Here is a 19,119-nt window from a genome sequence, read left to right on the forward strand (position 1 = left end):
TGCAGGGAGATCCCATGATGTTGGCTGTTTAACGAGCACCCTGTCTGATTTGTTTGTGGGGAGGCTCGGCAATGTTGCATCAAAGCAAGTCTTTCCCCAGACTTTTGGCTACATTTTCCTTATCATAAATAATAATAAAAAACAATCTTTGCGAGGAAATGGCTTTGTTGTGCAAGACCTACCAGTAAGCTGCAATTTGCAGGTGTGTGATTGAAATCCCACCCCAAAAAATCCAAGCAACCTGAAAGTGCCCTGAGTTTGCTGTTAGTGTTATAGGATAATATGACATAAACCAGTCTGTGGCCCTTCAAGGTGCTCCTGAACTACAGTGCCTGAAGGGCAAATCTATCCATTTTGCTTTCTCCAGTATCACATTCTGGTGATTCCCACATTTCTTCTTGATTTGTTTCTTAAACGTCCTCCTGAAAATTCATCAGCATTTTAGTGCTAATTTTTCATAATATACACATTTGTATTCAATTTTGCTTAATAAGCTTGCTTTTTTTTTTTAGTAAAGCAATTCCCCCTGGTAGAATGCTTCTTACATGTTATTTTCACCAATATATGTATTTCTACGCACACTTTCCCACAGTCTATGAATTTGTGTGCACATTACTTGGCTGGCACAAGATCGCTGTGTTTCAGTTTAAAAAAAAAAAAAAGAGTGAACTAGGTAGATTTCCCATTAAATGTAAACTGGATTTAATTTCTACCCCATCTCCAGCTCCCATCATCCCTGTCATCTGGAGAGATACAGTTTCCACATCCTTCTAACAGAGGGTTAAAAAATAAAAGAAATCATGGGTTGGGAGGTAATCTATTGGGGCCCTATTTAGAGCACAAAATGTGTCTAGAAGACTGATATCAAAGCACACTAAAAGAGAAAGATTTATCCAGAGCTTTGATAGTAGTGTAGATACCACATTTTTTGGCTTCCCGTGTCTCTCAGCTGACTGACTTGGGGCTTAAATAAAGTTGCCAGAGATTTTAATTAGAATTCCCAGACAGACAAGGGAGTGCTCTGAATAACAGCTGGCTATTCATACTGCTTCATGAGAGGGTTAGCTAGCCTGCCTTGCATCTACGTTTCCCCAAAACTGAAAACCAGTTGCTGTCTTCCACTAGCATAGTTGTAAAAAATTGTCACATGAAGAGTCATCCAAAAAACAGGAAGACCTGCCAGCTATCAGTTCAGAGAAGGCAGATTGTTCATCTCCACATTCAATTCAGATGTAATTGTGTGTGTGTTTTGTACCACTTCACTTCTTAGTTTTAATTTGCCGTGGAAAAATAATTTGCAGCAGAAAATTGTATTTGCCGTGTTAAACATACATTAGCTGACTGAGCGTGGCATTGTAAAACAAACTAACTGGGATAAAACAAAAATCCAAAAGAATGGGATTGTTCTTTAATTATCCCAGTGAGTTGTTTAAGCCCCTTGAAACCAGCTTTCCAAGTATTCACTTAAATGCGCCAGTTAAAAATAGTGAATGTCAAATTTATTAATTTAACCGAGGCTGATAATCTAGAAGTACAAATATAGTGAAACCCATTTTGGGTGATCACTCTTTAGAACGTGATTGTTTGCATATGGATTAAGGGAAGGGCATGCAAAAGACTCTGGATTGCATCCCAAGTAGAGTTGTGAAAGTCTCTTGCCTGAAATCCTGGAGAGGTGTTGCCAGTCAGTGTAGATCAGGGTTTCCCAATCTTGGATCTCTAGCTGTTGTTGGACTACAACTCCCATCATCCCTCACCACTGGTCCTGCTAGCTAGGGATAATGGGAGTTGTAGTCCAAAAAACCAATGGAGACCCAAGTTTGGGAAACCCTGGTGTAGGCAATTCTGAGCCAGTATTGCCAGCGTTCCTAAACAATTCTATTTCCAATGTTTCCAGCGTTCCTAAACTAAACAGAAGTTTCCATTAAAGTTTTCCATTAAAATTAATTGTGATCATATAAGCATTCTTATCTGGCAAGTGTGTTCTATTAACATTACTAAAACATTATTCCCTGTGGTTTAAGCTTGGTGTGTAAGGGCCACTTTTCAAGTAGGACGTTCAGTGTGAATGTAGCAAGCTAAAATGCAAAGTGTGATGTGAGTTTACAAGCGTGTGCATAGGAACATGTGGAGCTCACTACTACTAGATTGGGCAGGTTGTCTTATCTGTCCTAATATTCCCACACTTTGATTGCCTCACAGCAAAAGGTCTATCACATCAGCCATTCCTTTTAACTGGAGATGTCAAGGGTTGGACCAGAGACCTTTTGCACACAACATTTGCCCTCTTTTTGCTATGAAGGCACATTGATCACGATGCAGCCAGTCTTTGATGACCTTGTTGTCATAGGGGGAAGCTGAGTTGCTGCTGTCTCCAATTACATTGAGTTTACTGTATTTCATTCCATGTAAAAAAGGTAAAGTTAAAGGACCCCTGGACTGTTAAGTGCAGTCAATGGTGACTATGGGATTGTGGCGCTCATCTCGCTTTCAGGCCAAGGGAGCAGGCGTTTGTCCACAGACAGCTTTCTGGGTCATGTGGCCAGCATGACTAAACTGCTTCTGGCGCAACAGAACACTGTGACATAAGCCAGAGCACACAGAAACACCGTTTACCTTCCCGCCACAGTGGTACCTATTTATCTACTTGCACTAGCATGCTTTCGAACTGCTAGGTTGGCAGGAGCAGGGACCGAGCAACAGGAGCTCACTCCATTGCGGGGATTCGAACCGCCGACCTTCCGATTGGCAAATCCAAGAGACTCAGTGGTTTAGACCACAGCATCACCCGCATCCCTATAATTCCTACATTCCATGTAGCCCATGGAGACACAGCTGAGCAAGGAGGGCAAAATCTGTACTCAAACCCTTGTGCTGGTAACCCCACAGGGCACAAAGGCATATTGAACTCCTCAAATGCATTCCCTACAGGTCATAGCTATGGGGGGGGGGGATGCCTTCACTATACATGCTACAATTCATTGCTCTCTGTCCTGTTCTTAAGAGTTATACAACTATTTTCTATAGGTTACAACCCAATCTTAATTTCTAGCCAAGAATGAACGGAATTTAAAAAATAATAATCACACAACAGAAATTTCATGGATATCAATGGAAGTTTTGTACACAAAACAAAGGAAAACATATGCCCTTGAATGAATTAAGACCATGCTTTGATCACAAGATTCCTGTTTCAAGTGAGTTAGCTCTAACTCTCCATAAAGTATCTGTCCACATTAATAAAGCTAAATAAGCATAATCTAAATAAGCGTAATCAGAGCAGAAAAACTCAGGAGGCCTGATGTCATGGACTGGTTGGACGCAGAGGAATGGTGGAAGGAAACAGTTGGGTAACCTCCGAAAGAAGAAGGCTCAGAGCCCCCGGAGTGGTGATGGGACAACAATGAGTGGTCAGAGTGAAGAGAGGGAGACAACTGAGGAGATGAGGTGTCAAAAACTAAACTGGCAAAGTGAGCTTGGAGAGTATGTGCAAAGAGCAGGCCAGAATCAGAGGCAGAAGCTGGCAAGTGAGATGAGGGAGGCCAAGAGGCAGAGATGGGTTACGCTGGTGAAGAGTCACTGATGTCCCCCCCTCCTGCTGTGACAATCTCCCCTCCCCCACTTGTCTCCCAAAACCAAAAGAGGCATGAAAAGAGCAAAGGAGAGGTTGGCTGCATGCAGGCATAGTCTCCAATTGCTCAGGGAAAGCCCTGAGGAGATGGGAGTCTCAGCAACTGATTTTTATGGAGGAAGACCACCGGGAATGAGCTGCTCTGCTCATTAGGCAGTCATGGAGTGTGGAGATTGTGCTTTTGCTAATAAGAGTTAACTCCATCTTTAAACAGTGTGATTACTGACCAGCTCCTGTGACACCTATATATGCAAAGATTATATTGGCTTTTATACTATTGTTTCATTGAAAGACTAGTGGGGAGCTCCTGGCACTGCCCATGAATTTTAATAAACAAATAATATAATTTTTTAAAAACCACAGAATTAAATCCCAGGTTAATAATGCAAGTGTGAACAGAAGCTAATATCACAATCACATATAAACGGGGCGGGGAGTGATGCTGACATGAGTAGATGCAGTTGGAAGCATTGGTTTATAGTTCATTATCTAGTGGTTGGGAAAGCAAAATGTGTCTTAAGGAGTGCTAAGGAGAAGACAAAAATAAGCTGGTAAGGCCATTGTTTCGGCTTTGACTGTGCAAATGTTGCTGCTTGAAAAAATTCTCAAGGCATGTTAGGGTTGCATGGATTTGAAATAATACTGAGAAAGAAGCAATGTGATTAGCCAATGGGCTGTACAGTGCATATTTTGGGGGTTTTAGCTATGCTTTTTTACTTCTTTCGGTTTGAAACAGCAGCTAGGTGCCTGCAAGCACTCTGCTCACATTTCACCATACAATCCAATTTGAAGTGCAGAAGCTACGCAGCAACCTTGGGTCAAAATATTACAGATTTTTTTAAAAAAACCTCTGCTATGTGAAACAGATGTTTTTAAACCTTCAGGGTTAATCCCTAACCACTTTCTGCCGTTAATGGGATTTAGCACTAACTTTTAATTGGTGGTTCAGAGTTAATCACCTGAGTTAAACGGGAAGGGGGAAACATATCCTTGCCACTCCTACTTGCTCTTCTTTCTGTACACTTGATGCATGCACTTAAAAAGTGTTAAAATATTTGCTGTACTGTCCTAAAATACCACAACTTTTCAGAAGCAGTAGCTCATAAACTTCTTCCTAAGGGGTCTACCCAGTGGACTTTTCTCCCTGCCTCTTCAGGATCCATGTAATGATCCCATCTAACAGGGCTTGCCTCCACCTACAGCAAGTAACAAAGTGATAGAATGCTTCAGAGTGTAGGTGGTTGGAAGATAGAATGCTTCAGAGATCACAGGGGTTAGAAGAATCTCACATACAGCCACAACTTCCTCCCCCACCCCCAAACTCATAACACTATACAGTCGTACACTGGATCCCAAACACCTTGCGAGTTGAATGTTTTGGCTCCCAAATGCCATAAATCTGGAAATGAGTGTTCCAGTTTATGAATGTTCTTTGGAACCTGAACATCCGAGGCAGCTTCCATGGCCTCCGATTGGCTGCAGGAGCTGGGCTCCAAAAATGATGCAACAACAAGAAGAATTACACATCCAAATCTGGTGGCTAGATCTCAATACAGACCAGCAATCATGTTTTCCACCACCAGTGCTTCAGTCTGTCATGGCTATACATCATACACAGGTGTTTTATAAGCTTACTAGTGTATTTGGTCACTTCCCTGATCTTCTGCTCAGGAAAGCATGCATCGCTGTCATGGAAACCAGGTATCCTAGCAAAGTAATTACTCCACTCCTGTTCAAGCACACCAGGGATGTTTCTTTAAAAACCAGATTAGAAAGGCAACTGACACAAAACCCAGAGTAATACGCTAACACTAGCTTCCTGTTTTGCGCTCAGGCTAATAGCTACCTGGAAACAACCAAATAGGGGTAATTTGGGGCTGACACAAGTTCCAAGCACTGCTTCCCATTTAAACAGCGGGGTGCTGTTGTTTTTTCCTTATCTCACCAACTGCAGTCCTTTAGAGTGTAAAATTAATGCTCTGTGGCCTTTACCCACCTAAATGGTAAAGGAAAATATAGGAGGTGACAAATTTATTCCACAATACGCCTGGAGCACAAAAGTTTGACCAAAAAAAAAAAAGGCGTAATTTTTAGAAACGGAAGCACAATGGAGTGAAACATTTCTGTGAAAAGAAACTGTTTCCATTCATATACATTGGACCCACCCATTATTGTTAATATTGTTTCACTCCAATCTCTGAGTGGTATGAGATTCCTGGGGTTCAAAGTGATTACCTAGGGTTCGTGTTTCCTTTTGGACATGAGGCAGAGCAGAGACTGTGGTGTCTTTCTGATATATGGTTTATTTACACATATCTGCAACCTGAGCCTGAGATGTTCAAGGCATCAGTGCACCAAAAGGATCTTGTTTCTCCCTTAGCCACAGCCTTGGATTCAAACACAAATCTCAAATACTGTTCCGACTCTCTTTCTCCGCTAGTTCACATCACTGCAAACTCCCAACTCTAAACTCATGCTTTGTCCTTCTCACTATCTCTGAGTTGAGAGAGGGGCTCCACCCATTTGCCGCCTCAGAGCCTCCATTCCTCTGCTTCCCTTAATGACCCAAGCGCTCAGCTCAACTCAGGAAGCTAGCCTGAGCTTGTCATAACACTATATTTTCAACTGCTGTGGGAATTTGTAATCAAAAGACCAGTTCTAAATATTTTAAACTGACAAACATAGGACATGGCATGCAGGCTGGGGCTGCAATCCTTGCCCCATTTACCTGTGTGTAAGCCCCACTGAACTGAAAGGCAGGGTGGTGTAGTGGTTAGAGTGTCAGACTAGGATCTGGGAGACCAGGGTTCAAATCCCCACTCAGCCATGCAACTCCCTGGGTGACGTTGAGCCATTCCTAGTCTCTTTCAAGGACAAAACAGAGAGGGAAGATAATTATGTGTGCCAACTTTGAGCTCCTTGGAGAAAAAGTTGGGATATAAATGCAACAAAAGAAATAAATAACTCCAAGTCAATAGGACTTCCTTCTGAGTGGACACAAGTTAGGACTTTTCTGTTAGCTAGGTGGCATTTTTCAAACCCAATTGTAATACAAGGGATGCTTTCTATGCCAAAAAATATCTCCTACACAATCATTTATCTGCAGCTCAGTGGTAGAGTGTCTGCAGTGCAAATACAATCCTATACAAGTCTACTCTGAAGTATGTCATATTGGTTTCAATGAGCCACACACAACATCAGATTTGAGTCATTGACTTTGAAAACCTAAAAAGAAAGCGCTAACGTTCCCAACGCTCCATTGACCTCTACTATATAGCATTTCAATAAAAAAAGTCTAAAGCTGGTTGTTCCAATCCAGCTCTTTCAGAGTAACTCCAAATAGTTATCATAACCATGTTTTTCAAGGAACATTGCTGCCTATTTTTTCTCAAATTAAGTTTGAGTTGCCTTGGGGATGAAAAAATTAATTCCCTTCATTTCGGTCAAAGAAGTGGAACACATTTATAAGTACATTCCAACTATCAAACAGTAAACATAACATGCACTTTCAAGTGCTTGTATCAGGGCAACCTTTACCAGTGAGTAGTTGTCTCAGAATATTTAACAGTACATTTTAAAGAATATGCTATCAGTGACATAACAAAACAAAAAAAGGTGTTTTACCTGTAACCTGTAGATTTCTTGCAGTCTTCTCAAAAAATGCCACAAAAAAATGGAGGTCGTAAGTTCATTATCAGATTTTGTCAGTTAAAAGAGGAATAAGCAGCTCAAAACTTTCCATTCGTGTAAAGGCTGTGTCTAAATGAAATGGCTTGCAGAAGAACTGGGTTCAGCATCTGTGATTCTACAAGTGTCCATTCCATGCACTGCACACAGGAATGAAACAAAAATTCCTAGGTTCACCATCATGTGACACCAAACATAGACGCTGGCGCTTGCTTTGACTGCTATTAGCAATTTTCACTGCATTAACAAGGCTCTTTTTAATCCTCCCTCAGTTGCTACAAAGGGTAAGGGAGGAAAAGAGCAAATGGATTGACGCTAGTTCTGTCAGGAGGTGGAGAAACCCCACACCCAATTTAGGTTCATGATACAATTGTACTTTAGGAGAAAGTACTGAATAGCACACAATAGTACCTTCAGAGTATCCATCTTAACTGAAGTTCTGAGCAAATATTCTTTTGACAGCAGCTGTTTGAGTAAGAACAAAAACCTGAGGTAAATTAGGGGGGCCAGTATGAGTGTGCTTAATTCTCCTGTAATTTTTTTCACCTGGGACAGTTCTAAGGTCTGTGCTCAGTTCTTAAATCAGGACAAGCTGTGAGGATAATTTCCCAAAGAAGAGTGTATTATTTGGTCTTGAGGGATGGTTGATAAAACGTCCTGGGCTAGATCAGCAGAGAATGACTGAGCCCTGTCAGAAATGGTGAAATGTAAGAGGAGGGAACAGGGAGCGAGGCTCACTGTGAACTGGTCCCAATTGTACCTTATGGCAAACATGCCAGGGGGTGGAGTGAAAACACTTTGTCTGCATTCCTAAGAGACTTTTGAGTTCTGTGCCTTGAAGCAGAAAGGATAAGAAGGGAGGAGAGAAGCAGAGAAACCTACAGGCCCCATCATGTTTACATCCTTCCACAAAAGTAATAATTATTATTACTGAGCATGCATGTGTATGAGAACAAGTTCATAGGACAGTCCCATCAAAGCACGCACCAATGGTTGGCAATCAGATTAAAGTATTTTCATGGCTGGGGGTGTGAGTTTGTCATTTTTCTGATGAGTGGCAGGCATGGCTTTGTGCTTGTCTTAGGAAATTAAACGGTCTAGGCTAGTTAGAGGCAGTGGCGTAGCGTGGGTTGTCAGCACCCGGGGCAAGGCAAGTAATTTGCACCCCCTAACCCGAGGATTTGCACCCCCTAACCCTAACCCCCAGATGTTGTGTCCGGTGCGGCTGGCCCCCCCTGCACCCACCACGCTACGCCACTGGTTAGAGGCCAGGGGTGCCCACCTGAATAAAATATTGTGGGGGCCCAGGTAAGCCCTGCCCCACATAATCAATCACATGATGCAGTGAACACATGCCATTTGAATGGGAATACCCTTTAACTATGGGGGGGGGGGAAGCTGCCTCAAATATTTTCTTGTGGGGGCCGAAGCCCCCATGTCCCCTACGCAGTTATGTTAGAGGCACTAGCTGGTCCCTATAACTACCAGGAAAAATTTCTGTGCATAAGACTTCTATATATGCAGGAAGTCGTCATCAATTTATTACAGTCAACGGACTAGAAATAAGACCAAGTGGCAGAAAGTGAATAATGCAGCTGCTAAGCCCTGAAAGTTTCCCATGGGAGTGACCTTGGGGAAACCATGGGCCCACATTGCGTCTGCCAACCTTAAAGAAAATCTCATACAAAATGGAATTATTTGGACATATAACAAAATTTGGATAAAAAGGTGATACATCTTCCTACACATCAGTATTTTCAAATATAGAAGGAATAGGGCTTAGCTTATAACTTACTCCAGTTAGTTATGGATAGACTTTATGAGAGCTGCCTATGAATGTGTGTGCTTAGGTATCTTCAGGAACAGGTGTAGCCAGATCAGGTATAAAAAATATCCAGAGCCTGGTCTCTCACTACCCTTACTAGTATTTTCTGCCTGCAACATTTCACACTTCAGCTATAGCCTACAACTAAAGCCTAGGCCTGTCTCTTCCAACTTGCAAACTCCCTCCTCTACTCCACTAGGTCACCAGAAACTGAGGTGAAAAAACACCTACCTGAACTCTGCATGCAGATGGGATGCATTCACCTTGTTCAAGCATTACAACAACAAGATGGCTACCTGGTCCTGTTTCAGTTCTCTGTCTAACTGAACTCCATTAACCACCAGTGTTGTGTAGTGGTTAAAAGTGTCAGACTAGGACCTGGAAGACTAGGACTCAAATCCCCACTCAGCCTTGAAGCTCACTGGGTGACTTTGGGCCACTAACCTACTTCACAGCATTATTTTGGGAATTAAATGAGGAGGCGAAGAACCATGTATGCCGCCTTGAGCTCTTTGGAGAAAAAGCTGGCATAAAAATGCAATAAATAAATAAATAGCAATATTAAAAGGTACCTCCTTTCATGGATCAATGTGCCACATACAAAAACAGTAATAATCACAATAATAATACAGCATCAGAGGCGATATAAAGAAGTCAGAAGAAGGAAGGAGGGAAGTCAGCTCCTAGGAGCAAGTATAAATGTAACATGTAAAATAATATATGTATGTGTAGTATGAAATTTGCAAAACTAATAAAGATTATCTTGCAATAATAATACAGTGGTACCTCGGGTTAAGAACTTAATTCGTTCTGGTGGTCCGTTCGTAACCTGAAACTGTTCTTAACCTGAGGTACCACTTTAGGTAATGGGGCCTCCCTCTGCCGCTGCACCACGGGAGCACAATTTCTGTTCTCATCCTGAAACAAAGTTCTTAACCCGAGGTACTATTTCTGGGTTAGCAGAGTCTGTAACCTGAAGCATCTGTAACCTGAAGCGTATGTAACCTGAGGTACCACTGTAATAATAATAATAATAATAATAATAATAATAATAATAATAATACAGCATTCAAAGGTCTCCTCATGAAGTGACAGGAAATTCAAGACAAGATAAAGGAAGCACATTACAACACACATTGAGTTCACGGAATTCGTACAATTCTACGATCACTCTGAAATGAGGTTTGGGAAGTGGTGGTTGCTAGATTACAGCTACCATCATCCCCAACCATTGAACATGCTTTCTGGGCCTGATGGGAGTTGTGAGTCCAGCATCTAGAGCCACAGGCTCCCCAGCCCTGCTTAAGTGATGTTTACTCACTTAAATAGTTTTAAAGAATAAGACAAATAATGAAAAGTAGGCCTACAAATAAGTTATTAGTCATGCTATCTAAAATTTGTCTCCTGCTTTCATTGGGATTACATTTCCATTACCAGACGCTGCAGACACACAGGGTAGCTTTGCCCACAATGCCCAGTTTACGAGCTTCCCAGCCAGACACTCTTCAAAGCACATCGCCTTTGGACTAAACCACCAGGAAGTGGTACAGTATTATGACTATTAGAAACACTTCTTCCAATAGCAATGTCTCCAGCAGATCCAGATGCTACCAAAATGGTCATCTCTTTCCCTTCTGTGCCACTTTGAATTTTCAACTAAGTCTTCCACAATTTAAGGCCTGGAAGTTTCCTTTGCAAGGCAGGAACTGAACAGGCATTGTTTTGTTTTTTGTTTTAAGTTAATGCATTTGAAAAGCCAGAGGAATTTGCCCTTATAGTGAATTCAGGGGCCTCACATTGCTTGGCCCAATATCAAAATCTGTGTGTGTGTGTGTGTGTGTGTGTGTGTGTGTGTGTGTGAGAGAGAGAGAGAGAGAGAGAGAGAGAGAGAGAGAGAGAGAGACAGACAGACAGACAGACAGACAGACAGACAGAAAGAAGTACCGTATGTGATAATCTAAGATTATCGGAAAATCTTACTGCAAGGCTTCCAGTTTTGCCTCAAAATAACGGCACCCCTTCTTGCAAAATAATCCAACACAGTGACAAGTCAAATGATAGGCACTGATTAGCAAGCATTAAAGGAGCTCTTAGGGAGCTCATTGCAATGTACCAGAAGTGAACAAGGCAAGAATTATTAAAGCAGAACTTTGTCAATGAACCCTAATTAAGGATTAGCCTTCTGGAATACGATAAGGCTGTTTGTTTTCAGATAAGGCAAATTTTAACAATAAAAAAGAAGAACTCTCACCAAGATTAAAACACTGTTCCACTTTTCAAATAATCAAGGGATCCTTTTTATTTTCCAACAATGCTGAGTTCTAACTGACCTGACAGCATATTTCTTTGAGGTTGTCTTTGATATAAAAAAAAAAAATTACAAATCATGACTTTGACAGATGGCAGATGCACTGCTTTGTGTGTATATAATTTTTTGAAGCCGTGGGAGCCAGTTTTTTAAAAAATTATTTTATCTTTAGCACATGCTACAATTGCAACACATTTTAGGGTGCATTCACAAGAATTCGCTTTGACTAAATGTCTTACTGCATTTCATTGTTTTCAGGTGGTTTTAAATGTTTTTAAAGTTTTGATTATGTTTTTATTACATGTGTGTTTGCCACCTGGGGTTCCCCTAGAAGGACAAGATATAATAAATTTTATAAATAATACCCTTTTGTCAACACTTTCAGAGATAATTTGAAAAAAATACGCAAGACTACAATGGGTTGTATCCAACTAAGTTATACTCAGCGTAAGACCATTCGAATGAATGGGCCTTAATAAATCATGCCCTTTTATTCAGTTGGTCTAATATGAGTATGAAAACACAGTAACCTACATTCCGCAAACCCACCATTCCCATAATACTATAGAATAGAATACATTCTACTATAGAGATCAGACTCCTGATCAACAATCACAGCTTGTTTATCCAAAGAGTCTAACAAGAAAAATTGTTTAGTTCATCAGAACAGCAGTCCAATATTCCTGTGCCTTAACTACAGAAAATTAAGAGAAACTGTTAGTGAAAGCACGGGTTCAGAAACAACTGAGATGATGAAGCCAGAACAGTGTGATTTATATACCAGCTAAGTGTCCATTTGACAGCTCTAGGCAAATCACTGATAATGGCCAAATTACAGTTCCTTAAAAAACCAAAAAGAAAAACTTAAAACATGGAGTAAGTAGAAGATTTGATTTTGCCATGTGACTGATGTGCAAGACTTAAAAAGAAACATGCAAAATCATAGCTTAGGAGCACAATCACCTCAAATTTAGCTGAATAAACCTTGGTGATTAATCCAGACACTTGAACTATCTGGAAAGTACAAAGTAGTAGCCGTAGGGATAAGAAATTTTAATAGCAATTTTTCCCAGTGCTCCCTTAAAAACTCTGTTTTAGAAGCAGTAAAAACAATTGGGGAATGGGAGCTCACCAGTTCACAGCTAAGCCTACCACAACCTTTTAGTCTGGGAGCTAACCTCAGGAATAAGCTTGGATTTGTCTCATTCTTTTAAGTTTTAGCTGAGCAATCTGACTTATCTCATGTAGGCACCTAGTGATTCTTTAGAAGCCATCTTTAGGTACCTCAAAATCCCATGGAAGGTTTCTCACATTAAAAAGCCCTACTAAGCTGTTTGTGACAGATGTTTTATTCAGCGGGAAATTATAATTTTTGCATATACATTGCACAATTATGTACAGTAAATTTCCCATGTTAAGAATTCTGGAGTGCACAGAAAGTTATCAGTCCAAGATACATTGTATATATTTATGTATATATTTAGAAGCTAAAATATAGACACTGAAAAGTGGAGTGAGGTTAATGAGGCGTTGGGTTTGTGAACGTAAGGAATACTGATAACGGAGTGTTCCAAAAAGTTTCTTTTAATAAACAAAACAACTAGTAAAGTTAATTGAAATATTTATAATACTATTCAGTCATTGCACAGTAGTTCCAATATACAATCAAGAAGATGCAGAGAACACAACACTTAATTTGGAAGAAAAAAAAACCTATTGCACCCACAATTTAAATTTTTTCAATTTTTTGGAATTCTACTCTAGTAATATTTTATAAACATTTACAACACATCAGTAAACACAAAGTTCTACCTGCAGTGCAGCATAAAGGGGGGGGGGAGAGAAGGGGACCCTTCAGCTATCAAAATAGACAGTTCAGTGCCCGTTCACAGCACCCATTTACTCTAAAAGGAAGTTACTTCATTTATCAGCCATCATTCCTACAATGAGTAACGCAAGCTCCCTGTGTTCAGTTAATAATTAGTAGTTCTCTGGTTATTATATGCCTCTCTGCTCTCTTCACTACGACGGCCCGCCGCTCAATGCTACGTGTTGTGGCGCTTTGGCCTCAGTGCTCGTAACATCAAGCTCCGGCAAGGAGCATTCCCCCTGCTCAGTGGCCTGTCAGGTAGTCCTGTGTTGAATCCGAAGCAAAAGAGTCTGCATCCTCGTTGTCCGAGTCATCGCTACTATCGTCAGCGGTCGGCTCTCCCGTCAGCGCTATTCGGGCATAGTCGTCAGTGTCTATAGATTTACAGAAATGGATGGCGTATTTCAGTTTCTCTTCCAGCACCTGTTTGCAAGAATACCTAGGCAGCTTCAGCAGAAAGAAGCACGTATAAGACTCTGGCAGGAAGTGGTCTGGAGGATTGTATTTATCGAGAACCTGTCAGGTCAAAAGAGAAATGGAAATGTCAGTTTTGCTGAATCAGCCACCACAAACAGCACCTTTGCAGCAAATCATATGAACACACTTGGGTGTTTTTCCCCTCTCCCTCTCGCCAAGAAAAGCAACCCCCTTACAATTTGTATTTTCACTTCCTTATTATGTGCATCACACGCCTTCTTAAACATTGTTTTAAAAACCGAACTTTTTCGGCCTACGCTATCTTGCCATCCTTCTCTCTCTCTCTCTCTCTCTCCTTGTCATTGGCTGACTTAAGCCATTAATATGAAAAAATAATAATCCTTCACGAAAAATATTTAACTTTTTAAGTTCACCTCAAAGTAGGCAACTGTTGCCAGTGGAAACACAAGTCACCTATTCAGTAGAAAAATCATAAGATCAAGAAATGTCTGTTAATGCTGTAATCACAAACAATGCATTGTACAGTAAGTTTGGAGCCAGCTAGTGCATTCAGGCTAAATTTAAACAGCAGTTATAGAGGAAAGGGCAAACTGCAACGGTAGCAAGAAAATCTCTAAAAGTACAAATTTTCCAGGCAATTCTGGAGGTTAAGAGTTGCCTGCTCTTTTCTTGTAGAGCAACACGCACACACAAGGATTTCATACAGTACATGCAGAATCCAAGAGAAAAAGGAGCAATGGTAATTTAAAAAAATAAAAATAAATGGTACAGGCTGGAATTTCATTAGCGCTCATTGCATTCCACATTCCATCTGGAATTCTCCATGTCGTACCTGGATGACAAAGTCCCTGCCTCTGAAATCTGCAATTGTTCGAGGTAGCCTGGTCCTGCCCCACACAAAGCGCAGAAAGAGAGAGCGTTCCGTGTTGGAAAAGGACTCCATCACCTCCCAGAACCACTGTATAAGAGAAGCGGTGGGCTCGATCCCTTTATATGTGGCCACAGATTTCAGAAGATGAAGAGGGATATCTGGACTTCCACAGACCTGCGGGGGGGAAAGCAGAGAACAGAATGATGCCAAGGGAATCTATCATAAATGTGTGTGTGCTCATGTTGTTTTTTTCCCAGTGAGAACATTACTACTTACTATTATGCATCAGCACAACAGTGTTTTACAGCACATTAGAAATGGAGAGCTTTTAGCAACTGATAACAATGATTAGTCTGCAGTGATGCATTAAGATCAGGTGAGTATGGGTGATAATGTTGTGTATATGAAATTCCCCCAGTCCCCAAAATTTGGAGCCGTGTCTACAAACCCTCGGTAGAGGAAGAATTCTTTTTCAACGAATGCATTAAATAACCAATGCATTTATATTGTATTTTTTATGTGTCTAAGCATTCAAATTGTGTACGCACATTTACACATTTGCGCAAACACACATCACACTGAACCCACAAGCGTCCAGGAAACATCACAAAAAGGGGTGGAATGGAGCAGGGACAGAACAAGGTGTTTGCAGGCTTTTCCAATGGTGGCTCAAATGTACACGATTTCACTGACACCCCTGTGTGAATTGGGGGTTGTCTGTATTTGTGATTTTTTTAAAAAAAATTGTTTCTTAATTTGTCATCGCTCAAAATATAGCAAAAACAAGAGAGTCTTCTATTTTAAAAAAGTGCCCCACTATTTCCTGAAATCCTGTAATGTTAAAGGTAAACATGGATTTTTAGGACCACTGAACAGAGAATGAATATTCTTAATACTGCATGTGAAAATATGTGGGATCAGAGTTCAAAGTAGCATCTAGCCTAACTCAATTTTACTCTTCACATTTTGCATTTTTTCCTGAAGCTGGAATGTCATATTCCATTTTTAGAGCCCAGGAATTGAAAAACGTGGAGTGGTTTGCTGCGTTAGTCCTACCAGGTCCTCAGTTTTAGTTCCTCACCTCACCTGTGTGCAAGTATGTTCAAGCTAGTGCATATTTAGAGATATATGTTGTTGCCATTTTTAAACGTATCTGCAAAGCTGTATTACACAGTAGCCGTACTAGCACTGCACAGGAGAGCCTGGCTTTACAGCCATAAGCATACCCCACCTTTGAGGATGGCCTACAAACCAAAAGGAGCAAAAAGGAATTCACTGTTCCCGACAGAAGTAACAGATGACTTGTGCCAATTCTCCCCCCCACTCTTCATTATATAGCAGCCGCTAAGACTGCAAGCCAATGACTTGGCCCAAAGTTTAATCCATGCTTTTTTAAAAAAAAAAAGTGCACAAAGCAACCCTTGTAGCACATGCCGATGGGGCAATTGTGTAAGTCAGAGTAATCTTAACCTTTGGCCAATAACAAAGCATAACCTACTGCAACTCTTTTGCTACATAACAAGTTCAAGGAAATGTCCCGATTCACATACTTTGGGTTCTCAAATTTCATTGGCACCCTGTGCACCGTTAAATTCTCTCCCCCCCCCCCCGTCCCTCATGCTCTGCTCCGCCAGCGCTGTTGTGCCACCCCCTGCAGCTGAACTAGTCGTGCAGCCCTAAAACCGCCTCTGCACATATAGGCAGCCCAGCCCCCAATTTACGTGTGTTCAAGTCATGTGCCATACCAGGAGGCTGGAGGTGTGGAGGGGAGACTTGAAGAGCCTCAACAAAGCTCCGCTACGCCTCCAGTCCATGAGGAGACCTTCCTCAGAGCCCAAAGACAATGTCCCGTTTGGGCTCTGAGGAAGAACTCAACATGAGAGGTAACAGAAGGTGCTCCCCATTTACACAGATTTCACTTTTGTACGAAGGCCGGAATGTAAACCCCATGTAAACAGGGAGTCACCTGTACTAATATTTGGCCTGGGCTTTTGCCTTCTGCTTTTTTACTAAGCTGCCCCAAAGTAGTGATGGCTGCACATACATACCATTGTTTCCAGTTCGTATCCTGTGAAAAGGGAAAGAAGAGGAACAGGAACAACACGGGCCATCCCTTCCCGAACTGCCGCAACTTGCTCATCAAATTCATGAAGTCTGCCAAAATGCACACATTTTATGAGTGAAAGGGATAGTCATAGATATGCTTGTTAATTATATGAGGAATAAAGGGACGGGGGTGGCGCAGTGGGTTAAACCACAGAGCCTAGGGCTTGCCAATCAGAAGGTTGGTGGTTCGAATCCCCACGACGGGGTGAGCTCCCGTTGCACAGTCCCTGCTCCTGCCAACCTAGCAATTCGAAAGCACTTCAAAGTGCAAGTAGATAAATAGGTACCGCTCTGGAGGGAAGGTAAACAGCGTTTCCGTGCACTGCTCTGGTTTGCCAGAAGCGGCTTAGTCATGCTGGCCACATGACCCGGTAGCTGTACGCCGGCTCCCTCAGCCAGTAAAGCGAGATGAGCGCTGCAACCCCAGAGTTGGCCACGACTGGACCTAATGGTCAGGGGTCCCTTTACCTTATAGGAGGAATGAAAAGAGGCTTAAAAGAATTCTGGAACAAGTACTCATAATAAACTGGTCTATGATCCCAAGAGCTTTTAGGAACATAGGAAGGTGCCTTATATATCAGGTCAGGTCAGGGTTTCCCAAACTTCGGTCTCCAGCTGTTTTGGGACTACAATTTCCAACATCCCTAGCTAGCAGGTCAGGGATGCTGGGAACTGTAGCTGGAGACCCAAGTTTGAGAAACTCTGGGTAAGATCAATGGTCCACCTAGGTGAGCGTTATTTACACTGATTGACAGCAGTTCTCCATGATTCCAGGCAGGAGTGTCTCAGCGCCACACGGAGATGGCAGTGACTGAATCTCTGTCTCTTTGCATGTAAGACACGAGGCTTTGCCACTGAGCTACAGCCTTCCCCCATGATAACTCATGATCAGGGCTCTAGGGGAAATGCAAATGATCGCGGGAGGAAAGCAGGAGAATAGTAGTGTTCCACAAACCTATAGTTTATCGCCAGCCTCACATACTCCGCACGATTATCCAGGGTAATATGGGCGTATTTGGAACTAAGCTGAATGTCTTGACCGCTCGCATTTGGCACTGTGAAAGGCAGGCTCATGGCTTCAAATTCTTCGGAAGTAGCTTCGTTGTCTCGGATGTACATAAGCCCAGGAATGAAATCCTTATCAACCTTTCAAATGAAAAAAAACAAACAAACAAATAAAGCCTTTCCCACAAAATACTTCTAAATCCAACATGGGCTCTTCATGGTTCTGTAAGCAAGCCTGCACACTTGCAGAATCGCAGGAGATAGTGGAAAATTATTTCTAAAAACCAGCCAGAGATGTTATAAAGCTCTGTTTTTGCGAGTCACCTGAAGATTCCTACGCGGGAAGTGTTAGCACACAGACAGTCACTGAAGTACAGAAGATTATAAGAGAGCTATTCTGGGCTCCAGCAATTGTTAAGTATAACAGGAGAAAGAAAATACACATAGGAGAGAGATGAGCAAAAAAGAAAATCTCCAAAAAGAAATTATTTCGTAAGGAACTTCTTTTCTAAGATATGACATCCAGAAGACACAGTGGATGTGTGTTCAGCAAGGGTTGCCAAGCACCACATACTGCCCCTGGAAGGGCGTCCCAGATTCTGAACTTTATTTTCTTCAAAAAAAAAAAAAAGCGAGCCTTTAGTCCTCCTAGAAAGAAAGCTATGGGACAAGATGAGCAGGTCCTTTTTAAGCAACATCTGTAAAATGGGAGTGGCATGGACACCTTGTATATATTTCCCGTTACTAAGGAATGCTTCCCGTTGTTGTTAAGACGACAGCAGCAGCAGCAAGGGTGTGTGTGTGTGTGTGTGTGTGTGTGTGTGAGAGAGAGAGAGAGAGAGAGAGAGAGAGAGAGAGAGAGAGAGAGAGAGAGATATCTCCATAATCAGAACAACAGGGCATAACTGACTTCCCACGGTAAGCATAAAGTTGTTGGGGTGGTACTGTCCAATTTTGTGCAATCCTACGTTCTCTATTGCAGCCATTTTGTGTTATAAAAGTTGGTGTGCAGCTACCATCTTCTCCACCCAGAAAGCCACCAGTGGCAGAACCACCAGCAGAAACATTCAAGTCTGGATTACCGTATTTTTCACACCATAGGGCGCACCGGACCATAGGGCGCACCCAGTTTTTAGGGGGGGGGGGAATCAAGAGAGAAAAAAAATTTCCCCCAGCCCCAAAGAGCAGCGTACAGGCTGCACACAACCTCTCCCTGCTGGAGGGATGGATCCCGCTCGCTGTTTTGGCTTCCCCTTTAGCCCCGTGCAGCCTCTCCTTGCCGGGAGACGCTGCGCAGGGCTTTCCTGGCTTTACTGGGAGGTGGGGGGATTCCCTCACCTCTCCCAAAAGCCCGCAGAACCACGCAACCCCTTTAAAG

The 19,119-nt window shown here is 42.0% G+C and overlaps 2 protein-coding genes across 3 annotated transcripts in view; both read right to left on the reverse strand.

The window, feature by feature from the left end:
* The window catches only part of OCA2 (OCA2 melanosomal transmembrane protein), a 143,146-nt gene extending 135,568 nt beyond the window's left edge, over nt 1-7,578 (reverse strand). For both annotated transcript variants that reach the window (XM_081907554.1, XM_081907553.1), the window contains exon 1: nt 7,256-7,578. The gene's annotated coding sequence lies outside the window, so the exon portion shown is untranslated. The remainder of the gene's footprint in view (nt 1-7,255) is intronic.
* Nucleotides 7,579-13,019: 5,441 nt separating this feature from the next.
* Nucleotides 13,020-19,119, reverse strand: part of HERC2 (HECT and RLD domain containing E3 ubiquitin protein ligase 2) — a 111,148-nt gene continuing 105,048 nt past the window's right edge. The window contains exons 89-92 of the mRNA XM_081907751.1: nt 17,692-17,882; nt 16,679-16,784; nt 14,592-14,804; nt 13,020-13,837 (exon numbers count right to left, since the gene is read on the reverse strand). Of these exons, the coding sequence (XP_081763877.1) occupies nt 13,565-13,837; nt 14,592-14,804; nt 16,679-16,784; nt 17,692-17,882 (783 nt within the window). The 3' untranslated portion in view covers nt 13,020-13,564. The remainder of the gene's footprint in view (nt 13,838-14,591; nt 14,805-16,678; nt 16,785-17,691; nt 17,883-19,119) is intronic.

The sequence above is a fragment of the Podarcis melisellensis genome (assembly GCF_964234715.1).
Source record: "Podarcis melisellensis genome assembly, chromosome: 4".
NCBI lineage: Eukaryota > Metazoa > Chordata > Lepidosauria > Squamata > Lacertidae > Podarcis > Podarcis melisellensis.